At 43.3% G+C, this 24952-nt stretch overlaps 1 protein-coding gene across 5 annotated transcripts in view; it reads left to right on the top strand.

Annotated features, from left to right (window-relative positions):
- FRY (FRY microtubule binding protein) overlaps window positions 1-24952 on the top strand; it is a 422350-nt gene that overhangs the window by 136140 nt on the left and 261258 nt on the right. For 2 of the 5 annotated variants that reach the window (XM_069759000.1, XM_069758998.1), the window contains exon 1: window positions 7567-8163. The exons of the other annotated variants lie outside the window; for them this stretch is intronic. In XM_069759000.1, coding sequence (XP_069615101.1) covers window positions 8094-8163 — 70 coding nt within the window. In that variant the 5' untranslated portion in view covers window positions 7567-8093. Of the gene's footprint in view, window positions 1-7566; window positions 8164-24952 lie in introns of those variants that run through there. 5 annotated transcript variants of the gene reach the window in all.

Here is a 24952-nt window from a genome sequence, read left to right as displayed (position 1 = left end):
CTGGAGTACAATTTTTTGTGGTGGCACATGACAGTTGAATGAAGTGCCAAATTCATTAAGCGACAAATGATTCTTAATGAATTTGGGTTATCTCTCTCCAGTTCACTATTCCTAAAGACCAGTGTGCAAAATGGCAGACTTGAAGAATCAAGGCTATTGTTTTTTTCAAAAATTGAGTACGGAAAGAAGTGTCTGCTGTTCAGCTACAGCTAAGTTCTGCCCTCCTGACTTCTCTTGATTAGCAGTTCTCTCTTAAGTTTTGCTTTATATGTATTCTATTGTCAAGCTTTTAGTTTCTTACAATTTGATCCTCCACCACACATACAGTGGGGAAATTAAGTATTTGATACACTGACGATTTTGTAAGTTTTCCCACCCATAAAGAATGGAGGGCTCTGTAATTTTTATCCTAGGTACACTTCAACTATGAGAATCCTAAAAAAGAAGTCCAGAAAATAACATTGTAGATTTTTTTTCTTAATTAATTTGCATTTTGTTCCATGAAATAAGTATTTGATCACCTACCAACAAGTAAGAATTCTGGCTCACAGACCTGTTCGTTTTTCTGCAAGAAGCCCTTCTACTCTGCACTCATTACCTGTAATATTTGCACTTGTTTGAACTCGTTACCTGTATAAAAAAACACCTGTCCACACAATAAATCACACTCCACCCTCTCCACCATGGCCAAAACAAAACCGCTGTCTAAGGACACCAAGGACAAAATTGTAGATCTGCACAAAGCTGGGATGGGCTACAGTACAATGCACACGCAGCTTGGTGAGAAGGTAATAACTGTTGGCACAATTTTAGAAATGGAAGAAACCCAAGATGACTATCAGTTATCCTTGGTCTAGGGCCCCATGCAAGATCTCGCCCTGTTGGGTTAGGGTGATTCTGAAAAAGGTCAGGAATCATCCCTGGACTATACGGGAGACTAGGTTAATAACCTGAAAAGAGCTGGGACCACAGACTCAAACATTATCGTTGGTAACATTCTATGCCTTTATGGCTTAAAAGTCTGAAGGGCACACAAGGTCCCCCTGCTCACACCAGCACAACTATGGCCTGTTTGAAGTTCGTCAATGACCATGTGGATGATCCAGAGGAAGCATGGGAGAAGGTCATGTGGTCAGGTGAGACCAAAATAGAACTTTTTGGTATCAACTCCACTCACCGTGTTTGGAGGAAGAAGGATGAGTACAACCCCAAGAACATCATCCCAACTGTGAAGAGTAGGAGAAGAAACATCATACTTCTTTTGGGGGTGATTTCTGCAAAGGGGACAGGATGAATGCACCGTATTGACGGGATAGATGGGGTCATGTATCGCAAGGTTTTGGCCAATATCCTCCTTCCCTCAGTAAGAGCATTGAAGATGGTTCATGGCTGAGTCTTAAAGCATGACAATGACCCAAAACACACAGCCAGGGAAACTAAGGAGTGGCTCTGTAAGAAGCATTAAAAAGTCCTGGAGTGGCCTAGCCAGTCACCAGACCTGAACCCAATAAAAAATCTTTGGAGGAAGCTGAAACTCAATGTTGCCCAGTGACAGCCCCGAAACCTGAAAGATATTGAGGAGTGGGCCAAAATCCCTGCTGCAGTGTGTGCAAACTTGGTCAAGAACTACAGGAAACGTCTGACCTCTGACAGTGCAAATAAAGGTTTCTGTACCAAATATTACGTTTGGTTTTGCTATTGCATCAAATACTTATGTCATGCAATAAAATGCAAACTAATTATGTAAAAATCATACAATGTGATTTTCTGGATTTTTTTTTTTTTTCAGATTCTTTGTAGGCAAGAAAACTTGCGAAATCAGCATTGTATCAAATACTTATCTTCCCCACTGTAGACCCATGCAGAGATGGTAACGTAGTCCCTTACTTCATCCTACAAGCATCCTCATTACATATGGGCAGCTCGGGATTCTTTCAGTGTCAGACATGCCTATCTCCGCAGGTCATTCTGAGCGCTGTCCGTAACAACCCTCTCCTAATGATAATTTACACCATGGCTATCAGTCATTATCAGTGAGGGGGTGATTACAATGAATGATGTCTGTAAATTGTACCTCGCTAGGGATGTGCAGGAGCCTGGATAGACGTCTATGGTTTTGAATATTGTTCTAGGTGTTATTCTAGCAAAACTATTGTTGTAACCTTGATACATGTAAAGCGCCATGGAATAAATGGCGCTATAATGATAGATAATAGGTGCAAAGAAAACCCTTATCACGCCAAATGAGGATTACTGAAGGCAGTTCTTCAGTGACATCCAATTGGTATGATATATGTAGTGTGGAACTGTCAAGTTATAAAATGGGTTAACTCATAATGTAAAATATGCTTTTATGCTAGAAACACTGTTTTACACTCTTGGTATAAAAATAATTTTAATTTAATTAACTCTGTATAACATGATCTATGGCTGACAATGCAAAACCACCATTCTATGTTCTAAATGGGTTGTTGCTTGGGATTATAGATACTTCGTATGTGTGTGTATATACGGTAATTGTTTCTGTATAGTCCCAATATTAGGCAAATTTTCAAATTTGGGGAGGGGTGTGGGCATCAATCTGAATCTTTGACCCAAGTAATATAAAGCGCTATTAGTCCTCCAACAGGACTTATGGGTATTTTAATGGTTGCCGTATTGGTTGGTCTCGACTTTTTGAGAAACGCACATGGCTGAAAAGATTTTATAACTAGTTGATAGGAGTGGAGAAGTGGAGTTTTTTTATTTATTTTTTATTAAACACGAAATGTGACTTTTTTTGGTCATTTTAAAGAATTCCTATCAAAGACATTTTTGTTGACCCCAATTTTTATCCTGCCAGCCAACGTGGCCTACAGTGGTCACAGCCACTCAATCTAAACATATCAAAATAGGGGTTCTGTGGATATTCCATAGACTTGCGAAATGGCAATCACTGCATGGTATTTTCTTGATTTTCTTTGTGTGTGGGAGATTTTTCTTTTTTTCCCTTCCCTTTTTTCCTTCTTCATAGTTCTTTTTTTTTTTTTTCCTGTCTTTTTTTTTTTTTTTTTTATCTTTTTCTTTTTCCCCAAATTGTATCCACCAATCGGAAGTTTGCTTGTCTTTTCTTAGCCGTCATACTGCAACTGAAACTGGCATTTGTTTGACTGACCCCTACAACCGATAAGTGTTCCCCTCCTCCTAAATGAGAATACAAACTGTTGCCCCCATTTGCTAACCCATGACCATGATCATTAGGGAGATCACATCACCAGTCAGTCATGAATTCGTTGGTGTGCGAGCTGGCATCAAGGAAATTTGCAGCTTTCTCAAGTGAGACATCAAATGCTCGGCTGCACTTCTAAATATGTTACCTGAGACATCAGTGATGGCTTCTCAACGTGGTGGACATGTCTCCTGATCAATTATCGGTCAGGACTAGACCTTTGTGATCTGTTGTTCTACGGAGGGAGGTGTTGTGTACTGAAGTATGCCTCCCGACTAACCTTCAATGATCACAGTTTGAAGCTTTTAAAGCTGCTCTGCATTCTCAGAACTTGTTCAACCATCATGTAATCTTCAGAAACTTTTAAATCAAAAGGACTTGTGCTTTATTATGTTAAGCGGCTCTTATCTGATGGTCTGACTTTTTTTTTTCTTTGATAATCTATGTATTTAGAAATTTTTTTTTCAGGAAAAAAAATATAGAATTTGATCTCCTTTAGTATTCTGAGGGCGACGTCAGGTTCTCTGCATCAGGTAGTTTTTTTTATATCTTGGCCCCTGGAAACAGTCTTTTTATATAAAGTGCAGAGAAGACCTTTCATAATTAGATTACAGTATTGCCTACGTTATAATTCTTAAAAAAAAAAAAAAAGAGCAATTGTCCTACATTTGATTTGGCCATAGAAATGTTCTGGAAAACAAATACATGAGTCCAGCTGGCCATACATGTTCTGGCTGTTGGCCGAACAATGCTTAGCCAGATCATTCGGCGGACAGCCCTCTCGGCCAACTCTCCCATACACAGGAGCGCTTACTTGGCCGTGTGCTCTGAGAAAGAAGTCAACTGACACATCGGCCGGTGGCTTATCTTCAGGAGAAAAATGTGATCAGCAATCCTAAATTGTACACACGCAATCGACATATCTTCCATCCATCAGTCGGTTGGCGCCCCCATACACATTTGGCTGTCGACTGAACCCTTTGATATCTGTGTGTTCAGACAACATTAATCTGTGTATGGGGGGCTTTAGATCTCAAGCCCTTAGGGTACCGTCACATAGTGGCATTTTGATCGCTACGACGGCACGATCCGTGACGCTCCAGCATAGTAACAATATCGCTCCAGCATCGTAGACTGCTGTCACACTTTGCAATGTACGACGCTGGAGCGATAATTTCATGACGTATGTGCGATGTAGAAGCCGTTGGTTACTATGCGCACATCGTATACAATATCGTGCACAACTTTGTTACACCATGCGATCATGCCGCCACAGCGGGACACTAGACGACGAAAGAAAGTTTCAAACGATCTGCTACGACGTACGATTCTCAGCGGGGTCCCTGATCGCAGGAGCGTGTCAGACACAGCGAGATCGCTAGAACGTCACAAATCGTGCCGTCGTAGCGATCAAAATGCCACTGTGTGACTGTACCCTAAGGGCTGCCATAGAAGTGTGGGGGGTCTTGCATGGAAATGTATTATATATGAACCTGACCTTGGCAAATAATACAGTATATGTGGTGCACATTTAGCTCGGTAAATCTGTCCCAAAATAATTTGCACTTTGTGAAAGGGATTTTCATATATTACTTATCTTACCCTTTGATCCTCCGTCGTGTCATCCGTTTTATCAAGCAAAAGTAAAATGGTGATCTATAATTTAGCAGCTTCCCCTAGAGCTGACAGCTGGCCGGCCTTGTGACCTCATTGACTGCAGAGTAGTGATAGGCGAACCTGAAAGTTAAAGTTCAGGGTCCGTACCGAATACTTACTGTTCAGGCACGGACCCCGAACACAGACTACTCCGGGAAGTCTGTGTTACTGTTCGGCCCCCCGAACATCGGGTATTTCCCACGCTGTCATCTGCATGACAGTGCGAGAAACAATGGCTGCTCTGACCGGAGGTAAGATCATAACTCCTGGTCAGAGAGCTGCGGTTCACCTGACAGCCAGCAGCTGTGACCAGTGGTAAAAAGTATTACTCCCATAAGCCTATGCAAAGTAGCATAATAATATATATCTGTGTTTCGAGTCAGTTTTTTTTTAATGTGTGTAAAAAATAAACTCATTTTGAGTCTGGCTAACACGACTCGAAACGCGTCAGTAAATATTTTTCTATGTACATGCTATTATTTTAATGAAGTCACAGTAAAGAATTTTTTTTGCTTGTAATTCAATTTTCTGGATTGAAAAAAACCTTTTTTTGTCTCTTGGAACAAAGCTGCATGATACCTCCACAAGCACGGTGGGAACTGGATCGATCAGTGTACATACTGTATATTGGCTGATCTCTAGGCACGATGGGACCTGGATTGAACAGCGTACATACTGTATATTGGCTGATCTCTAGGCACGATGGGACCAGGATTGAACTGTGTACATACTGTGTATATTTAATGGGTGATCTCTAGGCACGGTGGGACCTGGATCGATCAGTGTACATACTGTATATTTAATGGGTGATCTCTAGGCACGGTGGGACCCGGATCGATCAGCGTACATACTGTGTATATTTCATGGGTGATCTCTAGGCGTGGTGGGACCCGGATCGATCAGCGTACATACTGTGTATATTTAATGGGTGATCTCTAGGCGTGGTGGGACCTGGATCGATCAGCGTACATACTGTGTATATTTAATGGGTGATCTCTAGGCGTGGTGGGACCTGGATCGATCAGCGTACATACTGTGTATATTTAATGGGTGATCTCTAGGCACGGTGGGACCCGGATCGATCAGCGTACATACTGTGTATATTTAATGGGTGATCTCTAGGCGCGGTGGGACCCGGATCGATCAGTGTACATACTGTATATTTAATGGGTGATCTCTAGGCACGATGGGACCCGGATCGATCAGCGTACATACTGTATATTTAATGGGTGATCTCTAGGCACGGTGGGACCCGGATCGATCAGTGTACATACTGTATATTTAATGGGTGATCTCTAGGCGCGGTGGGACCCGGATCGATCAGCGTACATACTGTATATTTAATGGGTGATCTCTAGGCACGGTGGGACCCGGATCGATCAGTGTACATACTGTGTATATTTAATGGGTGATCTCTAGGCGTGGTGGGACCCGGATCGATCAGTGTACATACTGTGTATATTTAATGGGTGATCTCTAGGCGTGGTGGGACCCGGATCGATCAGCGTACATACTGTGTATATTTAATGGGTGATCTCTAGGCGTGGTGGGACCTGGATCGATCAGCGTACATACTGTGTATATTTAATGGGTGATCTCTAGGCGTGGTGGGACCTGGATCGATCAGCGTACATACTGTGTATATTTAATGGGTGATCTCTAGGCACGGTGGGACCCGGATCGATCAGCGTACATACTGTGTATATTTAATGGGTGATCTCTAGGCGCGGTGGGACCCGGATCGATCAGTGTACATACTGTATATTTAATGGGTGATCTCTAGGCGCGGTGGGACCCGGATCGATCAGCGTACATACTGTATATTTAATGGGTGATCTCTAGGCGTGGTGGGACCCGGATCGATCAGTGTACATACTGTGTATATTTAATGGGTGATCTCTAGGCGTGGTGGGACCCGGATCGATCAGCGTACATACTGTGTATATTTAATGGGTGATCTCTAGGCGCGGTGGGACCCGGATCGATCAGCGTACATACTGTATATTTAATGGGTGATCTCTAGGCACGGTGGGACCCGGATCGATCAGTGTACATACTGTGTATATTTAATGGGTGATCTCTAGGCGTGGTGGGACCCGGATCGATCAGTGTACATACTGTGTATATTTAATGGGTGATCTCTAGGCGTGGTGGGACCCGGATCGATCAGCGTACATACTGTATATTTAATGGGTGATCTTTATACACAAACTTTCACTGTTTGGAATCCGCTGACGATTAGCCTATACATATGCCTAAAACGCGTTGTGCAGCTCCCTTAGCTTATCTGTGTATTGAATCAAATGGGAATATGGACATATGGGAGGAGAGCCATTTACTATCTGATTGCTGATCATTTATCAGGACGATCAAGAACAAGATATGATTTAGTCCCAATTAGTTCCTATTGAGAGAGTAATTGAGCCTTTATCGGTCTCTGCTTTCCAGGCTTGTCCTCAGCACCTTCCTGTGATACTGTAGCCCCTGGGGATGTTCTCACCCCTCATTATCAGACATGCAGACATAGCAGTGAGTCAGGAGATGAAGAGTTGATTTAGTAGAAGGTGGGCAGCCCTGAGCCTGGCAGGCAGGCAGCAGAGAGGAGCTTATCAGCCCCGGGAACAGGTCATGTGTTTACAGTAGCTGGCAAATGAGAGCACAAAGCCAAGTGCTTCCCTTCTGCGACTGTGCTGCCTGCTGCTGCCTGTCCATGGACGTCACTGGCAGCAGCAGGGCTCTGGTGGGTGCTGTCACCGCAGCATGATGCAGTGTGGGGGCCCCTGGGCAGCAGAGCTGGCAATCACCACAGGCACTGGAGCAGCAGAGGAGCTGTGATCTTCTGGAGGAGGTGCAGCCCCCCATAGGATGTAAGCAGACAAGTCACTGCAGGAGCCATTCTCAAGACACAGCTGCAGCCATGGAACAAAAGGTGTCTGAGCAGTGCTCAGCCCTGGACAACCTGCACTGCCAGCCCCATCCTCATCCTCAGTGAGTCTGCAGTGAAGCATCATCATCATCATCATCACAGGGTGAAGGAGGAGCACTCTGGAAGGAGCATCTCATGTCTATTTAATAAGGTCTCTACCTAGCAGGAAGAGGTGAAACCCATCTGCAGACTTCATTTCCTTTGCTGACCTCTGGTTTGGTGTCAGTCACCTCCTCATATATCTCTACCTGCTTGGAGGAGGAGGTGCAGCAGCAGCAGCAGAAGGCTCCCTGCACAGCAGACATGGCCAGCCAGCAGGACTCTGGGTTCTTTGAGATCAGTATCAAGTATCTGCTGAAATCCTGGAGTAATAGTGAGTACAGTGTGAACGAGTTAACCCTTTCTTGCCCCTGCGATGCACTGGTGCCTATGGTGTATACTGGGTAATGGATGTATGCACTGTCAGGCTGGGGAGAAGAAACTAGGCTGTGGTACAAACACCAACCTGCTGTATTATGTAAACAGGACTGAGACATTGTATATATACTGTGTGCCCATGTAGGATGTTTATTTACCTGTATTACACAATGTATACTGTATATATATTTATACAATACATTGTTTCTGCAAGGGAGGGGTGTCCTCATTAATGCAAACTTATTTTTAGCATTGTGTTAACTTATTAAAAATGTTTGGGTGTGGTGCAGTAACTGAGCACTTTTATAATGCCCAGTAATGTTTAATACTCTGCTGCTGGTGATTCCTCCCACTAATCCGTCATTTGTGGTGTTAGGAGATACAATATGGATCCAGATTCTGGGTTATTGACCCCAAAGATGCTGGTAAATACATTGTAGCAGAACACCTGCTGGGAACGTCAAAAACAAATCGAGCCAATTACTTGGAAAGACTGTGATGGCTTCTGCTGCCTCTTTCACACGGCCGTATAAAATCCGTACGTGAAAAACTGGGACCGCTGTCATCAGAGTTTTCCATCAGGGTCATTAGTGTGTCCGTTTCTGCCATCCGTGTATCATCTGTGATTGTTTTTACCATCCGTGTCCGTTTTTATCTTCCGTGTCCATTTCTGCCATCAGCGTCCAATCCGCATGTCCTTTTTACCATCCATGGGTCCATTTTCACCACCAGTCCATCTGTGTGTCCGTTCTTACCATCAGTGTGTCATCTGCTTGTCCATTTTTCACCATCAGTCCGTCATCCGTGTATCCGTTTTTACAGTCAGTGTCTTCAGTATTTTTCCTGTATGGATAAAGAAAGAAATGACATCTTCTTCTATACTTTCCATTGTTAAACACGGTCAGCACACTGGTGCCATGCCATAGATTTGTATTGGCCCATGTCATCCGTGCTGGCGGAAAAAAAACGGACATGTACATAGCAGTATGTGTTATAGTGGGTACATATGATATCTGTGAAAAAAATGGGTACCACATGTACTGGAAACACGGACGTGTGAAGAAGAGAGATAATCTACCGCTCTCTATATGGGGCCTTGAATATTTCTACATACATACATACATACATACATACATACATACATACATACATAATTCTTCCATTGGAAATATCCACATGTTGCAGCATTTACTGGTGGGATATGGCTGCGCTATGGACCCTGTTTGCATCCATCAGTGTTGTTGCTTGTCTTGCTCTTTTACTTGCTTGGAGTAAAAATTCCGTAATGCAATAAAAAGCAGCCGAATGTTTGAAGCTTCAGGGTAAAAGGGGCCATGGACAGGAGATAATGGTCCTAATTTAGCTATCAAGAGTCAGTACAGGACAAATGCTGCCTGGTAACATTGTGATCGGCCAGCATACACACAACGGAGCCCATCTGAGCAGTGTCGGCCAGTGGCAGTGTTAAGTGTAGCATAGAGCTATATGGTGTAAATGATTGAATGGAAGCTCCCAGTGCTCGGTCTCCATCCTCGTCCTTGAGGAGCTGCCGTCCTTTCCTACAGGGTCGACCGAAGACACCGAGACCGGTGGTGCCGACTGCCAAATTTGGCCTTTTTTTTCCAGTGAAGAAATTAAAAACTACAGATTGATTCCGATATTGGCAGTATACCCTTATTAGCTAAAGAAAGCGACAGAACTCAACCATTCTAAGTATGTGTAATTGCATTAAAATGCAGAATGAGGCTCCGTAGACCAGAATGGTAAAAGTGGCTCCAGATCACACAACCCCTGTGGGATCCAGCAAGGCAACATTGAAGTGGTGTGAATCAGAAGCGGACCGGATTGTGATTGGGGAGTATGTTAGTGCACCTACGCCTGCAATGTTTTAGGGAATAACCTTTTTCTTGCTTCTTTGAGACTTGTCCATAGTCATCAGTCTCTGTTTTTCCTTTGCATAGTAGTTGACAAAAATGTGGTTTGTTGGTCAAATAAGAACAAAGAAATCTTTTTGGTGCTCGATGATATTGCACACGAGGGAGCTATATGTTGTACCTGGCCACAATGCTCTGCTCAAACAACACCTGCTACCTAAAAGACCCCAGCATTGTAAATGGCATATTGTAGGAGGGGACCCTGTTACAAGTCTAGCATTGGGGCCTACAGCTTTGTGCCGTGTTTTAGTGTAGGCCTTATTCACATGTCCGTATTGCACGTATCCGTTTTTTTCATGGCTACAGCACGTACCCATTGTAATCTATGCCGCTGTTCACATTTCCTTGTTTTTCACTGACCATTTGCCCCTGCAAAACAGCACAGACGACACGGGCAAATACAAGCCTGAGTCTATGAAAAACATGGACAGCACCTGGATGGCATCAGTACAGTCCGTGTGCTCTGTGTGTAACATGGTGAAGTATAGAAGTGTAGAATTTTTCTTTATCCTTCTGTGAAAAACACTGATGACAACTGATGGTAAAACCGGGCACACGGATGGTAAAAATGGACACTCTGATGACACACTGGTAAAACCGGACACGCTGGCAAAAAGGGACAAACGGATGACACACCGGTTAAAAGGGACACACGGATGTCACACTGTACGTTTTAGAACATTTGTCTCATATTGAATCCACCTCTAGTTTGACCAATGATTGTCTGCACAGGTACAGTTATATGAAAAAGTTTGGGCACCCCTATTAATCTTAAGCTTAATGTTTTATAAAAATTGTTTTTGTTTTTTTTTGCAACAGCTATTTCAGTTTCATATATCTAATAACTGTTGGACACAGTAATGTTTCTGCCTTGAAATGAGGTTTATTGCACTAACAGAAAATGTGCAATCTGCATTCAAACAAAATTTGACAGGTGCATAAGTATGGGCACCCTTATCATTTTCTTGCTTTAACCCCTTCATGACCCAGCCTATTTTGACCTTAAAGACCTTGCCGTTTTTTGCAATTCTGACCAGTGTCCCTTTATGAGGTAATAACTCAGGAACGCTTCAACGGATCCTAGCGGTTCTGAGATTGTTTTTTCGTGACATATTGGGCTTCATGTTAGTGGTAAATTTAGGTCAATAAATTCTGCGTTTATTTGTGATAAAAACGGAAATTTGGCGAAAATTTTGAAAATTTCGCAATTTTCACATTTTGAATTTTTATTCTGTTAAACCAGAGAGATATGTGACACAAAATAGCTAATAAATAACATTTCCCACATGTTTACTTTACATCAGCACAATTTTGGAAACAAATTTTTTTTTTGTTAGGAATTTATAAGGGTTAAAATTTGACCAGCGATTTGTCATTTTTACAACGAAATTTACAAAACCATTTTTTTTAGGGACCACCTCACATTTGAAGTCAGTTTGAGGGGTCTATATGGCTGAAAATACCCAAAAGTGACACCATTCTAAAAACTGCACCCCTCAAGGTACTCAAAACCACATTCAAGAAGTTTATTAACCCTTCAGGTGCTTCACAGCAGCAGAAGCAACATGGAAGGAAAAAATGAACATTTAACTTTTTAGTCACAAAAATTATCTTTTAGCAACAATTTTTTTATTTTCCCAATGGTAAAAGGAGAAACTGAACCACGAAAGTGGTTGTCCAATTTGTCCTGAGTACGCTGATACCTCATATGTGGGGGTAAACCACTGTTTGGGCGCACGGCAGGGCTTGGAAGGGAAGGAGCGCCATTTGACTTTTTGAATCAAAAATTGGCTCCACTCTTTAGCGGACACCATGTCACGTTTGGAGAGCCCCCGTGTGCCTAAAAATTGGAGCTCCCCCACAAGTGACCCCATTTTGGAAACTAGACGCCCCAAGGAACTTATCTAGATGCATAGTGAGCACTTTGAACCCCCAGGTGCTTCACAAATTAATCCGTAAAAATGAAAAAGTACTTTTTTTTCACAAAAAAATTCTTTTAGCCTCAATTTTTTCATTTTCACATGGGCAACAGGATAAAATGGATCCTAAAATGTGTTGGGCAATTTCTCCTGAGTACACCAATACCTCACATGTGGGGGTAAACCACTGTTTGGGCACATGGTAAGGCTCGGAAGGGAAGGAGCGCCATTTGACTTTTTGAATGAAAAATTATTTCCATCGTTAGCGGACACCATGTCGCGTTTGGAGAGCTCCTGTGTGCCTAAACATTGGCGCTCCCCCACAAGTGACCCCATTTTGGAAACTAGACCCCCCAAGGAACTTATTTAGATGCCTAGTGAGCACTTTAAACCCTCAGGTGCTTCACAAATTGATCTGTAAAAATGAAAAAGTACTTTTTTTTCACAAAAAAATTATTTTCGCCTCAATTTTTTCATTTTCACATGGGCAGTAGGGTAAAATGGATCATAAAATTTGTTGGGCAATTTCTCCCGAGTACGTCGATACCTCATATGTGGGGGTAAACCACTGTTTGGGCACTCGGCAGGGCTCGGAAGGGAAGGCGCGCCATTTGACTTTTTGAATGGAAAATTAGCTCCAATTGTTAGCGGACACCATGTCGCGTTTGGAGAGCCCCTGTGTGCCTAAACATTGGAGCTCCCCCACAAGTGACCCCATTTTGGAAACTAGACCCCCCAAGGAACTTATCTAGATGCATATTGAGCACTTTAAACCCCCAGGTGCTTCACAGAAGTTTATAACGCAGAGCCATGAAAATAAAAAATAATTTTTCTTTCCTCAAAAATGATTTTTTAGCCTGGAATTTCCTATTTTGCCAAGGATAATAGGAGAAATTGGACCCCAAATATTTTTGTCCTGAGTACGCAGATACCCAATATGTGGGGGTAAACCACTGTTTGGGCGCACGGCAGGGCTCGGAAGGGATGGCACGCCATTTGGCTTTTTAAATGGAAAATTAGCTCCAATCATTAGCGGACACCATCTCACGTTTGGAGAGCCCCTGTGTGCCTAAACATTGGAGATCCCCCAGAAATGACACCATTTTGGAAACTAGACCCCCAAAGGAACTAATCTAGATGTGTGGTGAGGACTTTGAACCCCCAAGTGCTTCACAGAAGTTTATAACGCAGAGCCATGAAAAAAAAAAAAAATTATTATCTCAAAAATGATCTTTTAGCCTGCAATTTTTTATTTTCTCAAGGGTAACAGGAGAAATTTGACCCCAAAAGTTGTTCTCCAGTTTCTCCTGAGTACGCTGATACCCCATATGTGGGGGTAAATCACTGTTTGGGCACATGCCGGGGCTCGGAAGTGAAGTAGTGACGTTTTGAAATGCAGACTTTGATGGAATGCTCTGTGGGCGTCACGTTGCGTTTGCAGAGCCCCTGATGTGGCTTAACAGTAGAAACCCCCCACAAGTGACCCCATTTTGGAAACTAGACCCCCAAAGGAACTTATCTAGATGTGTGGTGAGCACTTTGAACCCCCAAGTGCTTCATAGAAGTTTATAATGCAGAGCCGTGAAAATAATAAATACGTTTTCTTTCCTCAAAAATAATTATTTAGCCCAGAATTTTTTAATTTTCCCAAGGGTAACAGGAGAAATTTGACCCCAATATTTGTTGTCCAGTTTCTCCTGAGTATGGTGATACCCCATATGTGGGGGTAAACTACTGTTTGGGCACATGCCGGGGCTTGGAATTGAAGTAGTGACGTTTTGAAATGCAGACTTTGATGGAATGCTCTGCGGGCGTCACGTTGCGTTTGCAGAGCCCCTGATGTGCCTAAACAGTAGAAACCCCCCACAAGTGACCCCATTTTGGAAACTAGACCCCGAAAGGAACTTATCTAGATGTGTGGTGAGCACTTTGAACCCCCAAGTGCTTCATAGAAGTTTATAATGCAGAGCCGTGAAAATAATAAATACGTTTTCTTTCCTCAAAAATAATTATTTAGCCCAGAATTATTTATTTTCCCAAGGGTTACAGGAGAAATTGGACCCCAAAAGTTGTTGTCCAGTTTCTCCTGAGTACGCTGATACCCCATGAGTGGGGGTAAACCACTGTTTGGGCACACGTCGGGGCTCAGAAGGGAAGTAGTGACTTTTGAAATGCAGACTTTGATGGAATGGTCTGCGGGTGTCACGTTGCGTTTGCAGAGCCCCTGGTGTGCCTAAACAGTAGAAACCCCCACAAGTGACCCCATTTTAGAAATTAGACCCCCCAAGGAACTTATCTAGATATGTGGTGAGCACTTTGAACCCCCAAGTGCTTCACAGACGTTTACAACGCAGAGCCGTGAAAATAAAAAATCATTTTTCTTTCCTCAAAAATTATGTTTTAGCAAGCATTTTTTTTGATTCACAAGGGTAACAGGAGAAATTGGACCCCAGTAATTGTTGCGCAGTTTGTCCTGAGTATGCTGGTACCCCATATGTGGGGGTAAACCACTGTTTGGGCACACGTCAGGGCTCGGAAGTGAGGGAGCACCATTTGACTTTTTGAATACGAGATTGGCTGGAATCAATGGTGGCGCCATGTTGCGTTTGGAGACCCCTGATGTGCCTAAACAGTGGTAACCCCTCAATTCTACCTCCAACACTAACCCCAACACACCCCTAACCCTAATCCCAACTGTAGCCATAACCCTAAACACAACCCTAACCGCAACACACCCCTAACCACAACCCTAACCCCAACACACCCCTAACCATAACCACAACCCTAATTCCAACCCTAACCCTAAGGCTATGTGCCCACGTTGCGGATTCGTGTGAGATATTTTCGCACCATTTTTGAAAAATCCGCGGGTAAAAGGCACTGCGTTTTACCTGCGGATTTTCCGCGGATTTCCAGTGTTTTTTGTGCGGATTTCACCTGCGGATTCCTATTGAGGAACAGGTGTAAAACGCTGCGGAATCCGCACAAAGAATTGACATGCTGCGGAAAATACAACGCAGCGTTTCCGCGTGGTATTTTCCGCACCATGGGCACAGCGGATTTGGTTTCCATATGTTTACATGGTACTGTAAACCTGATGGAACACTGCTGCGAATCCGCAGCCAAATCCGCACCGTGTGCACATAGCCTAATTCTAAAGGTATGTGCACACGCTGCGGAAAACGCTGCGGATCCGCAGCAGTTTCCCATGAGTTTACAGTTCAATGTAAACCTACGGGAAACAAAAATCGCTGTGCCCATGCTGCGGAAAAACTGCACGGAAACGCAGCGGTTTACATTCCGCAGCATGTCACTTTTGTGGGGATTCCGCAGCGGTTTTACAACTGCTCAAATAGAAAATCGCAGTTGTAAAACCGCAGTGAAATGCGCAGAAAAACCGCGGTAAATCCGCCATAAATCCGCAGCGGTTTAGCACTGCGGATTTATCAAATCCGCAGCGGAAAAATCCGCAGAGGACCAGAATACGTGTGCACATACCGAAACCCTAACCCTAGCCCTAACCCTAACCCTACCCCTAACCCTACCCCTAGCCCTAACCCTAACCCTACCCCTAGCCCTAACCCTAACCCTACCCCTAGCCCTAACCCTAACCCTAGCCCTAACCCTACCCCTAACCCTAACCCTACCCCTAACCCTACCCCTAACCCTATTCTAACATTAGTGGGAAAAAAAAAATTTCTTTATTTTTTTATTGTCCCTACCTATGGGGGTGACAAAGGGGGGGGGTCATTTATTATTTTTTTTATTTTGATCACTGAGATAGATTATATCTCAGTGATCAAAATGCACTTTGGAACGAATCTGCCGGCCGGCAGATTCGGCGGGCGCACTGCGCATGCGCCGCTCGCCATTTTGGAAGATGGCGGCGCCCAGGGAGAAGACGGACGGGACCCCGGCTGGATCGGTAAGTATGATGGGGTGGGGGGGGACCACGGGGGGGGATCGGAGCACGGGGGGGGAATCTGAGTGCGGGAGGGGTGGAACGGAGCACGGGGGGCGTGGAACGGAGCACGGGGGGGCTGGAACGGAGCACGGGGGGGTGGAACGGAGCACCGGGGGGGGGTGGATCGGAGTGCAGGGGGGGTGATTGGAGCACGGGGGGGGTGATTGGAGCACGGGGGGAGCGGACAAGAGCACGGGGGGGAGCCGGAGCAGTGTACCGGCCAGATCGGGGGGCTGGGGGGGCGATCGGAGGGGTGGGGTGGGGGCACACTAGTATTTCCAGCCATGGCCGATGATATTTCAGCATCGGCCATGGCTGGATTGTAATATTTCACCCGTTATAATGGGTGAAATATTACAAATCGCTCTGATTGGCAGTTTCACTTTCAACAGCCAATCAGAGCGATCGTAGCCACGAGGGGGTGAAGCCACCCCCCCTGGGCTAAACTACCACTCCCCCTGTCCCTGCAGATCGGGTGAAATGGGAGTTAACCCTTTCACCCGATCTGCAGGGACGCGATCTTTCCATGACGCCGCATAGGCGTCATGGGTCGGAATGGCACCGACTTTCATGACGCCTACGTGGCGTCAAAGGTCGGGAAGGGGTTAAATACTCCTACCTACTTTTTACTGACTTACTAAAGCACTTTTTTTGGTTTTCTAACCTCATTGAGCTTTGAACTTCATAGCCAGGTGTATGCCATCATGAGAAAAGCTACTTAAAGTGGCCACTTGCAAGTTGTTCTCCTCTTTGAATCTCCTCTGAAGAGTGGCATCATGGGCTCCTCAAAACAACTGTCTAATGATCTGAAAACAAAGATTATTCAACATAGTTGTTCAGGGGAAGGATACAAAAAGCTGTCTCAGAGATTTAACCTGTCAATTTCCACTGTGAGGAACATGGTAAGGAAATGGAAGAACACAGGTACAGTTCTGGTTAAGGCCAGAAGTGGCAGGCCAAGAAAAACATCAGAAAGGCAGAGAAGAAGAATGGTGAGATCAGTCAAGGACAATCCTCAGACCACCTCCAGAGAGCTGCAGCATCAACTTGCTGCAGATGGTGTCACTGTGCGTCGGTCAACTATACAACGCACTTTGCACAAGGAGAAGCTGTATGGGAGAGTGATGCGAAAGAAGCCGTTTCTGCAAGCACGCCACAAACAGAGTCGGCTGAGGTATGCAAAAGCACATTTGGAGAAGCCAATTTCTTTTTGGAAGAAGGTCCTGTGGACTGATGAAACTAAGATTGAGTTGTTTGGTCATACAAAAAGGCGTTATGCATGGCGGCCAAAAAACACAGCATTCCAAGAAAAACACTTGCTACCCACAGTAAAATTTGGTGGAGGTTCCATCATGCTTTGGGGCTGTGTGGCCAATGCCGGCACCTGGAATCTTGTTAAAGTTGAGGGACGCATGGATTCCTCTCAGTATCAGCAGATTCTTGACAATAATGTTCATGAATCAGTTCATGAATCTAACACGGTACCACAATACAATTTGTTATTGTACATCATGAATCAGTGACAAAGTTGAAGTTATGCAGGGGATGGATCTTTCAGCAAGACAATGATCCAAAACACCGCTCCAAATCTACTCAGGCATTCATGCAGAGGAACAATTACACTGTTCTGGAATGGCCATCTCAGTCCCCAGACCTGAATATCATTGAACATCTGTGGGATCATTTGAAGAGGGCTGTCCATGCTCGGCGACCATCAAACTTAACTGAACTGGAATTGTTTTGTAAAGAGGAATGGTCAAAATTACCTTCATCCAGGATCCAGGAACTCATTAAAAGCTACAGGAAGCGACTAGAGGCTGTTATTTTTGCAAAAGGAGGATCTACTAAATATTAATGTCACTTTTCTGGTGGGGTGCCCATACTTATGCACCTGTCAAATTTTGTTTGAATGCAGATTGCACATTTTCTGTTAGTACAATAAACCTCATTTCAAGGCAGAAACATTACTGTGTCCAACAGTTATTAGATATATGAAGCTGAAATAGCTGTTGCAAAAAAAACAATTTTTATAAAACATTAAGCTTAAGATTAATAGGGGTGCCCAAACTTTTTCATATAACTGTAAATGTTCACCTTTTTATAATGTAGTAGTAATAATAATAATCTTTATTTTTATATAGCACTGACATATTCCTCAGCGCTTTACAGGTTGCACACATCATCACTGTCCCTGATGGGGCTCACAATCTAGATTCCCTATCAGTATGTCCTTAGTGTGAGGAAACCGGAGAACCTGGAGGAAACCCACGCAAGCACAGGGAGAACATACAAACTCTTTGCAGATGTTGTCCTTGGTGGGATTTGAACCCAGGACTCCAGCGCTGCAAGGCTGTAGTGCTAACCACTGAGCCACCGTACTTCCCTCCCCTTCCCCTGTAAAGTGCATACTTGCAGTCTGCTGTAGGCATGTTTTGTATTCTGAGACGGTGCGTATTATACCGAGTGTTTACCACTGAAGCAGTTTTGGTCAAGTTTTTGTCAAGATTTTTCAATTTGAAAGATGTTTGAGGACAGATCTCAAGTTTCTTGTGTGAAACCGAAGGGGTTAAACAGTGTAACACAAATTACTCAATTTTAGAGAGATCTTTTATTTCAGTTTGTCTTGTATTACCGGTATTTGAAATCTCCAAATAAAGCTTGGGCTCCTCCGTCCTAGTAAAGCACGGGGTGATTGGATACGGCCGATTACCTGATGTGTTGTCCGTGTCGCTGTGCTCGCCATACTTTACATTTATAACCAGCTTCTTCACACACACTTCATTTTTAAACACGCGTTGAAAAGAAAATTCTGTGAATTCCTCGTGTTTTGCTTTTGTTTGGCAATTGTATACTGTATTATTTTGTGCCTGCACTTTTTCCTGGCATTTGTTCTATTCCCAAAATGAAGCCTAAGGGAAGAACAAAAAAAAAATCCCTTGCGATAACCAGATTGTGCTGTGGTTTTCGTATGCTACTGACCCCAAAATGCCACAAACCCAAATGCTTGAATTATAGCGTTTTATATTTATCGACTTTTAAAGGGATCCAGGGGGGGTGGATCTGTGGAAACTAACAGACTTATTAATACTTGCCTAACTTCGCCAGCTCTGTCCAGCACAGGCCGCTCCATCGTCTGCGCTGGCACAGGAAGTGGAGGCGTTATCTTTCGACCTGCCACTAGACCGCTGCGTCCTGTGATTGACTGCAGCAAACAAGTGACTTTGAGCAGCGTATTATCGAAAAAAACGCTGCAACCAATCACAGGTTTCTAGTGCCTGGATGAATAGTGACATTACCACTTCCTATTGCAGCACTGGATCCGGGTGGGTCCCGGTGGGTGAGTAATAAGTGTTATTTTTTTTGCAGATCTAACCACTTGGGCAAGCTTTTATTTTACCAAGGCAACCCATTTAATTGTAATATATACCAGTAATTGAAGAATTTTTGAGAACAAGAAAAATTCCACAAAAAATTGACTTTCTTTACAAATTGTGTATTAAACCAGTCATACACAGGCTTAGTTTGTGGTACTCACCAAAAGGCGAAATTGAGAAGTTTGGTGCATAGGCAGAAGTGGGGATAGGATGTACCCCATGAAGAGACTAATAGAGATAGGGAAGATTCTTCTTTCATGGATCCTGACTATTTGTATGCGACAATGGTGACAACTGGCTCTTGGAAGGTGCAGCTATCCATTAGAAATTGCTGATTTCGGTGGAGTCTTGTGCACTATGGTGGCTCCTGGCTCTGGGATCCTTTCCTCCCTTGATTACGTGGCATCTAGGGTTATCAGCTACATCAGATATCTGGGCACTGGAGGTAGGCTCTTAAAGGAGGGCACTAGAAGTGTATTTTGGTATGGTCATAAATCACGCAATTAAAGGAAGCTCAGCCCTGGAGTGTCCAGTCTTTGGAAGATTTCATTTTTTTCTGTTACTGCTCTGGGGTGGAGGGATATGTAAATGTTGTCAACATGTGTTTATTTTGTATCTTTACAATTCCATGAACTGTTCTGTATCTTAATGTTTCCCTGCATCCTGTCTTTGCTGCAAGTTTGCTTTTTTTAATAACATTGTTTCCAGTAATATTGAAATGAATAAAATTACTGTTATTTACCATTGTTCATATTATTATTATGGTGCTTGAACCCCCCCTAGGTTCAAGCAACATATTGTAATCCGATTTCTTAGATTCTATTCTTCTTCTTCTCCGCAATTAATGCGGCCCGAACCGCTCGGCGCAGAGACCCTGTTCAGGCGGCGTTTCGAAGCCCTCGGTGGGGACAGGTGTGGTATGTATTTTTGGAGTCGATCCGATTTGTAGTTTAAGAAAAATGGCATTTAAAAAAAAAAAAAAAAAAATTGCCATAGGAATTAATGGCGACCTTTCCATTACCCCCAACTTGACCTTCCAAAGATGGCAGCTATGCAAATGTACGGTGTCCATTTTAGGACATGATCATTTATCAAAGTCAAACATCAGAATAAAGTGACTATGACACCCGACACCCTCGGGTCCCGTGTGTGAAAAGTAAGTGCACCCCCGGTCCCGTGTATGAAAAGTAAGTGCACCCCCGGTCCCATGTGTGAAAAGTAAGGGCACCCCCGGCCCCGCGCGTGCAAAAGTAAGGGCGGCCCTGTCCTGTGTGTGAAAAGTGCTGCTGTAAAGCTGGCAGCGCTGTTCAAGCACCATGTATTTCCTTCAGGAAATGCCCATCTAGTTATTATTATTTAATATTAATAGCTTTGTAACCGTTCTTCTATTTGCATCCTATCATTTGGGAACTGTTGACTACAGGAAACATTGAAAAAAATGGCAGTGTATTGGAAGCAAAGAGAGGGTCAACAAAAATAACCATGGATTGAGGGGTAATATTTCTCCTTTTCAGAGCGTGACATGTCAAGCCTGACATGCCAAGGTGAGGAGGCTTTTAAGTGTTGCAATAATACTCTGGGATATATGCGTATTTTAAAAAAAAATGTAAGCGACCTATTTTACTTTAATGGGTGCAGAAAATCTGCAAAATAAAAGCTGATCGTGGGAACGTAGCCTTAAAGAGCATAACCATAGAGGATGCAGAGGTAACATCTGATCCCTGAGTGAGCCCAACAGCCCCTCTGTCACAAAAAACACCAGTATTAACTACACTTGATAAATGGGGGTTAGATTTTTGTATTGGGGCTCATGAGGTTCAAGTTCGATTTCTACCCATCGCACAATAATCCAAATATACAATGGCTGTGGCAGCCCACAACTTACAGCTCAGCGTCTTTCTTGTTCCTCCTCTGCCCTTTCTCATTTTCTTTTAGTAGACTACTAAAAATAAAAATCTGTCAAAACTTACATCCCACTAGTTTATTTTTTTTTTTTTTTTAGCTGACTCAATTGTCCCAAAAGAAATTTTTTTTAATCCGATCCCATTGAGTCATGGAAAACCTCTCCTTTGGTTGGAATTGATGAGATGATCTCCAGAGAGATGAGAATTTGCACACTTGACTCGGTGTCAGTGGCCACTATTATTGCTTATGTTTAATCTGGTTTTTATTGAAAAGAACTTCAAAACAAACAAGGAACAAAGGATTCAACAACATAAAAAGTATTGAGTACAAAAAGAAATCTCATATACAACTGTATATTTAGACCTGTAACCAACAAGTCCCGAAATAGTATAACTTTCAGGTCAAAATCATTTTCAATCAAGTCCAACAAGATCTGAAAAGAAAAAGAAAAATCCATGGCGGATGTAGGTATCCCCTATCCAGGGAGACTGTATGACCTTTGGTGATACATATGAGGTATCCTCTGAAAGAGAGCGACCCAAACAGGAGGAGCTAGGTCACTCCAAGTAATAATGGTATAAACACGAACGGAAAGAATGAGACTAAGAGGAATATGGGGGAGGAGAGAGGATGAAATAAAGGGGGGAGGTGGAGGAACCAATGAGTCTGATATAGAAGGGGGCAACTTGCACCCCTATAATGACGTCCGACTAACCCGTATGAATATACGAACGCCTTCCTCCACTCCGCCTCCGATATAGCAACTCCCAACTCGCCCCTCCACCTCTCCACATACTTGGGGAACTTGACTTTGGTATTTTGGTTCAAAAGAGCATATATTAAGGAGACAGCATGTGTAGGCGGCGACCCCAACAGGAAAAGCTTTTCAAACGGCATAGGAAGGGAGGAGTATGAGCCTGCACCCTCTGGAGACAAGAGGAAGGATTTTAGTTGGAGGTATTCCAACCAATCAGAAGGGCCCCCTCCCTTTAACGGCTGCACTGATTCGAAAGCGGGCATGGCCGAACCCTTGAGGACATGAAAGCATCTGGTATTGTCCCCTCTCTCCCACCCATGAAAACGATCCCTCTCCACCCCCGGGGGAAACTCCGGATTAGAGAAGAGAGGTGTAAGCGGTCCACTGCCTAAGGACAGAGAGCCTCTGCGGGTCTCCAGATCCCATCCTCTAAGTGTATCTTTAAGGAGGTCAGCTTCAGAACCGAATTGACCTCTACTTTTAGGGCTGATCCAGGGAAGGTTATGGAGTGGAATTGTAGAGCTAATTTGTTCTGTTCCCACCCCACTAGTATTGCTTAATAAAACTTTTTGTATCTGTATGAACTTCTAGGCTTATAAATATTCCTGAGTTAATGAGTAGACATCAGACTGTAGAAAGCGAGATCCTGCAGGTAAATTACCACATTATTTACATGCTTCTACAGGTCATTTAAAATGAGGCGTAGCACATTTTCCCCGGGAAGTGTAATGGGTGGTGAGATTCATTTTGCTATGTGTGTTGTTGCATGTAGGAAGGAAATAAGTTTTGTTCCAGTTTTACCTGATTAAGTGTTACGCACGCTATTAGAATTGTTTCCGAATAAGGAAAACTCCTGTAATTTAGGACCGTATTATTGTCATGAGCTTACCGCGACCGAGAGGGACCAGAAGACCACGGTGTCTGATTTCACATACTCCTGCTCTGATTTGAAGCACTTCACCATCATATTAAACAGTGCGGGTTTCTGCTAGCAGTGCAGGGGTTAATCTGTTCAGATGATCTCAGCTGTTCAGTGATGGCCACTCCCCCCTACTATACATCAGGGATTGCCAGTGTTACTTTTATACTGCCTGGTTCTGGAGTTGGTGGTGTTGGTTGTTTGAGGGGGCTTTTGGAGTGTTCAGAAAGCTGTTGCTTGGTGATTTGTCGGTGTGCATATTCTCATCCTCTACTACTTGTTTTTTCCTTCCTTTACTTTTCGGTGTTCTACTCTGTTTGTGAGTGCATATTTATATGATTGGTATTTTCATTTATCCCTGTACGTCTTCCCTTGTTAGTCTGGTTTCTCTATTCTTAAACGCTACAACTCCCCACTTCCTTGGGTGAGAGTGCGGACAAATAAGGACTGATTTTCAGGAAAGCACCTGACTCGGGCCTCTTCACCATCAGAAATAATCGTTAATCATTTTGTCTCCTACAGTGCTTTTCAAGAGTTTGGATGCACTGGTTCGTGGAAGGTTTTTCCTTTTTCCTATTCGAATGTGCACATTGTAGATTCAGACTGAAGACCACAAAAGCGGACATATGGAAAGGGGAGTAAAAAAATGCGTGAAACAAACCAGAATATGCATTAAGGCTTTGATTCCTCAAAGTACCACCCCTTTTCTGACAGCTAAACAGACTGTTTTCAGTGTGAATCTACAATGTACACATTACAATAACAAGGGAAAAAAAACATTTCTTGAACAGGTTGTCCAAAAGTCTAATTGTTAGTCTTTCCATCACCATGGTTAAAAACGGGCGCCAGCAAATATATCAGCTGTATGCGCGTCCTTGAGGCCAGCAGTTGACGTGCACGTGACCGAGGGCACATGTCAGTGACGTCATGCGATCCCTTCACTTGCATGCTGAAGTCAGCTGTAGGCTTCAGAAGAGGACACAGCGCCGCAGGGGAGCGGATGAAAGAGGAGTATTATTTATTTTTAAATCGGTGAGTACTCAGGGGCCATACCACTACATGGATGACTATGGGCTGTGCATTATAATACATGGATGACTATGTGCTGTGCATTATAATACATGGATGACTATGGGCTGTGCATTATATTATATGAAGGACATAGGTTGTGTATTATACTAATATGGAGGTGCATTATACTATACGGAGAGTGCATTATACTATATAAGGACTATGGGCTGTGCATTATATTATATGGAGGACTAAGGTCTGTGCATTATACTTCTGCTATGGGGCCCCATGACTTCTATGTACGCCCTGGGTGAGTATGATGGTTTATTTTTTTTCTAGACATTAAAGAACAGTGGCAGAACGGGGGACATATACCAGGATATATATATTGTAAATCTTGCAATGGGGCCCATAAGTCTATAGTTACGACACTGGTTTAAAGTTTCAGCTGTATTGGTATCAAAACCTAATCATTTGGAGCACAGATGATGACAGTAAAACATTCAGGAGGAGACCGGTGCCACTTTCACTGCCATCAGCTGTACTCCAAATAAGTAGATACTAATATTAATGCAGCTAACGGCAGGTAAATAAACTGGTGAATATCAGGGGTTTTGAAGTCAATTATATGCATTTTTTTTATACAGGAATGAGGACAATGCCTTAATAAAGTGATTTGCAAAGTTCCATAACTTTCCATGCTGGACAAAATGTTATTACGTAAATAAAAATTATCTTTAATATAGTTTGTTTTTTTGTGTTTACATTCAATATTATTTTTACCATTTATTTTCTCCATTTTAAAATCTGTATTTTACAATCCTATTTTCTATATTGTGGAAACTCCAGTCACAACCTAAAATATCAGTTTTTTTAATGACATTAAACCCATCCCCTGCCTCACATCCATGAGTCTTTCTCACTGCTCTGCTCACAAGATGGAGAATATTGACCCATTTTAG

The sequence above is a fragment of the Ranitomeya imitator genome, chromosome 3, assembly GCF_032444005.1.
Source record: "Ranitomeya imitator isolate aRanImi1 chromosome 3, aRanImi1.pri, whole genome shotgun sequence".
Lineage (NCBI taxonomy): Eukaryota > Metazoa > Chordata > Amphibia > Anura > Dendrobatidae > Ranitomeya > Ranitomeya imitator.
This window is presented reverse-complemented; position numbering and strand designations above follow the sequence as displayed.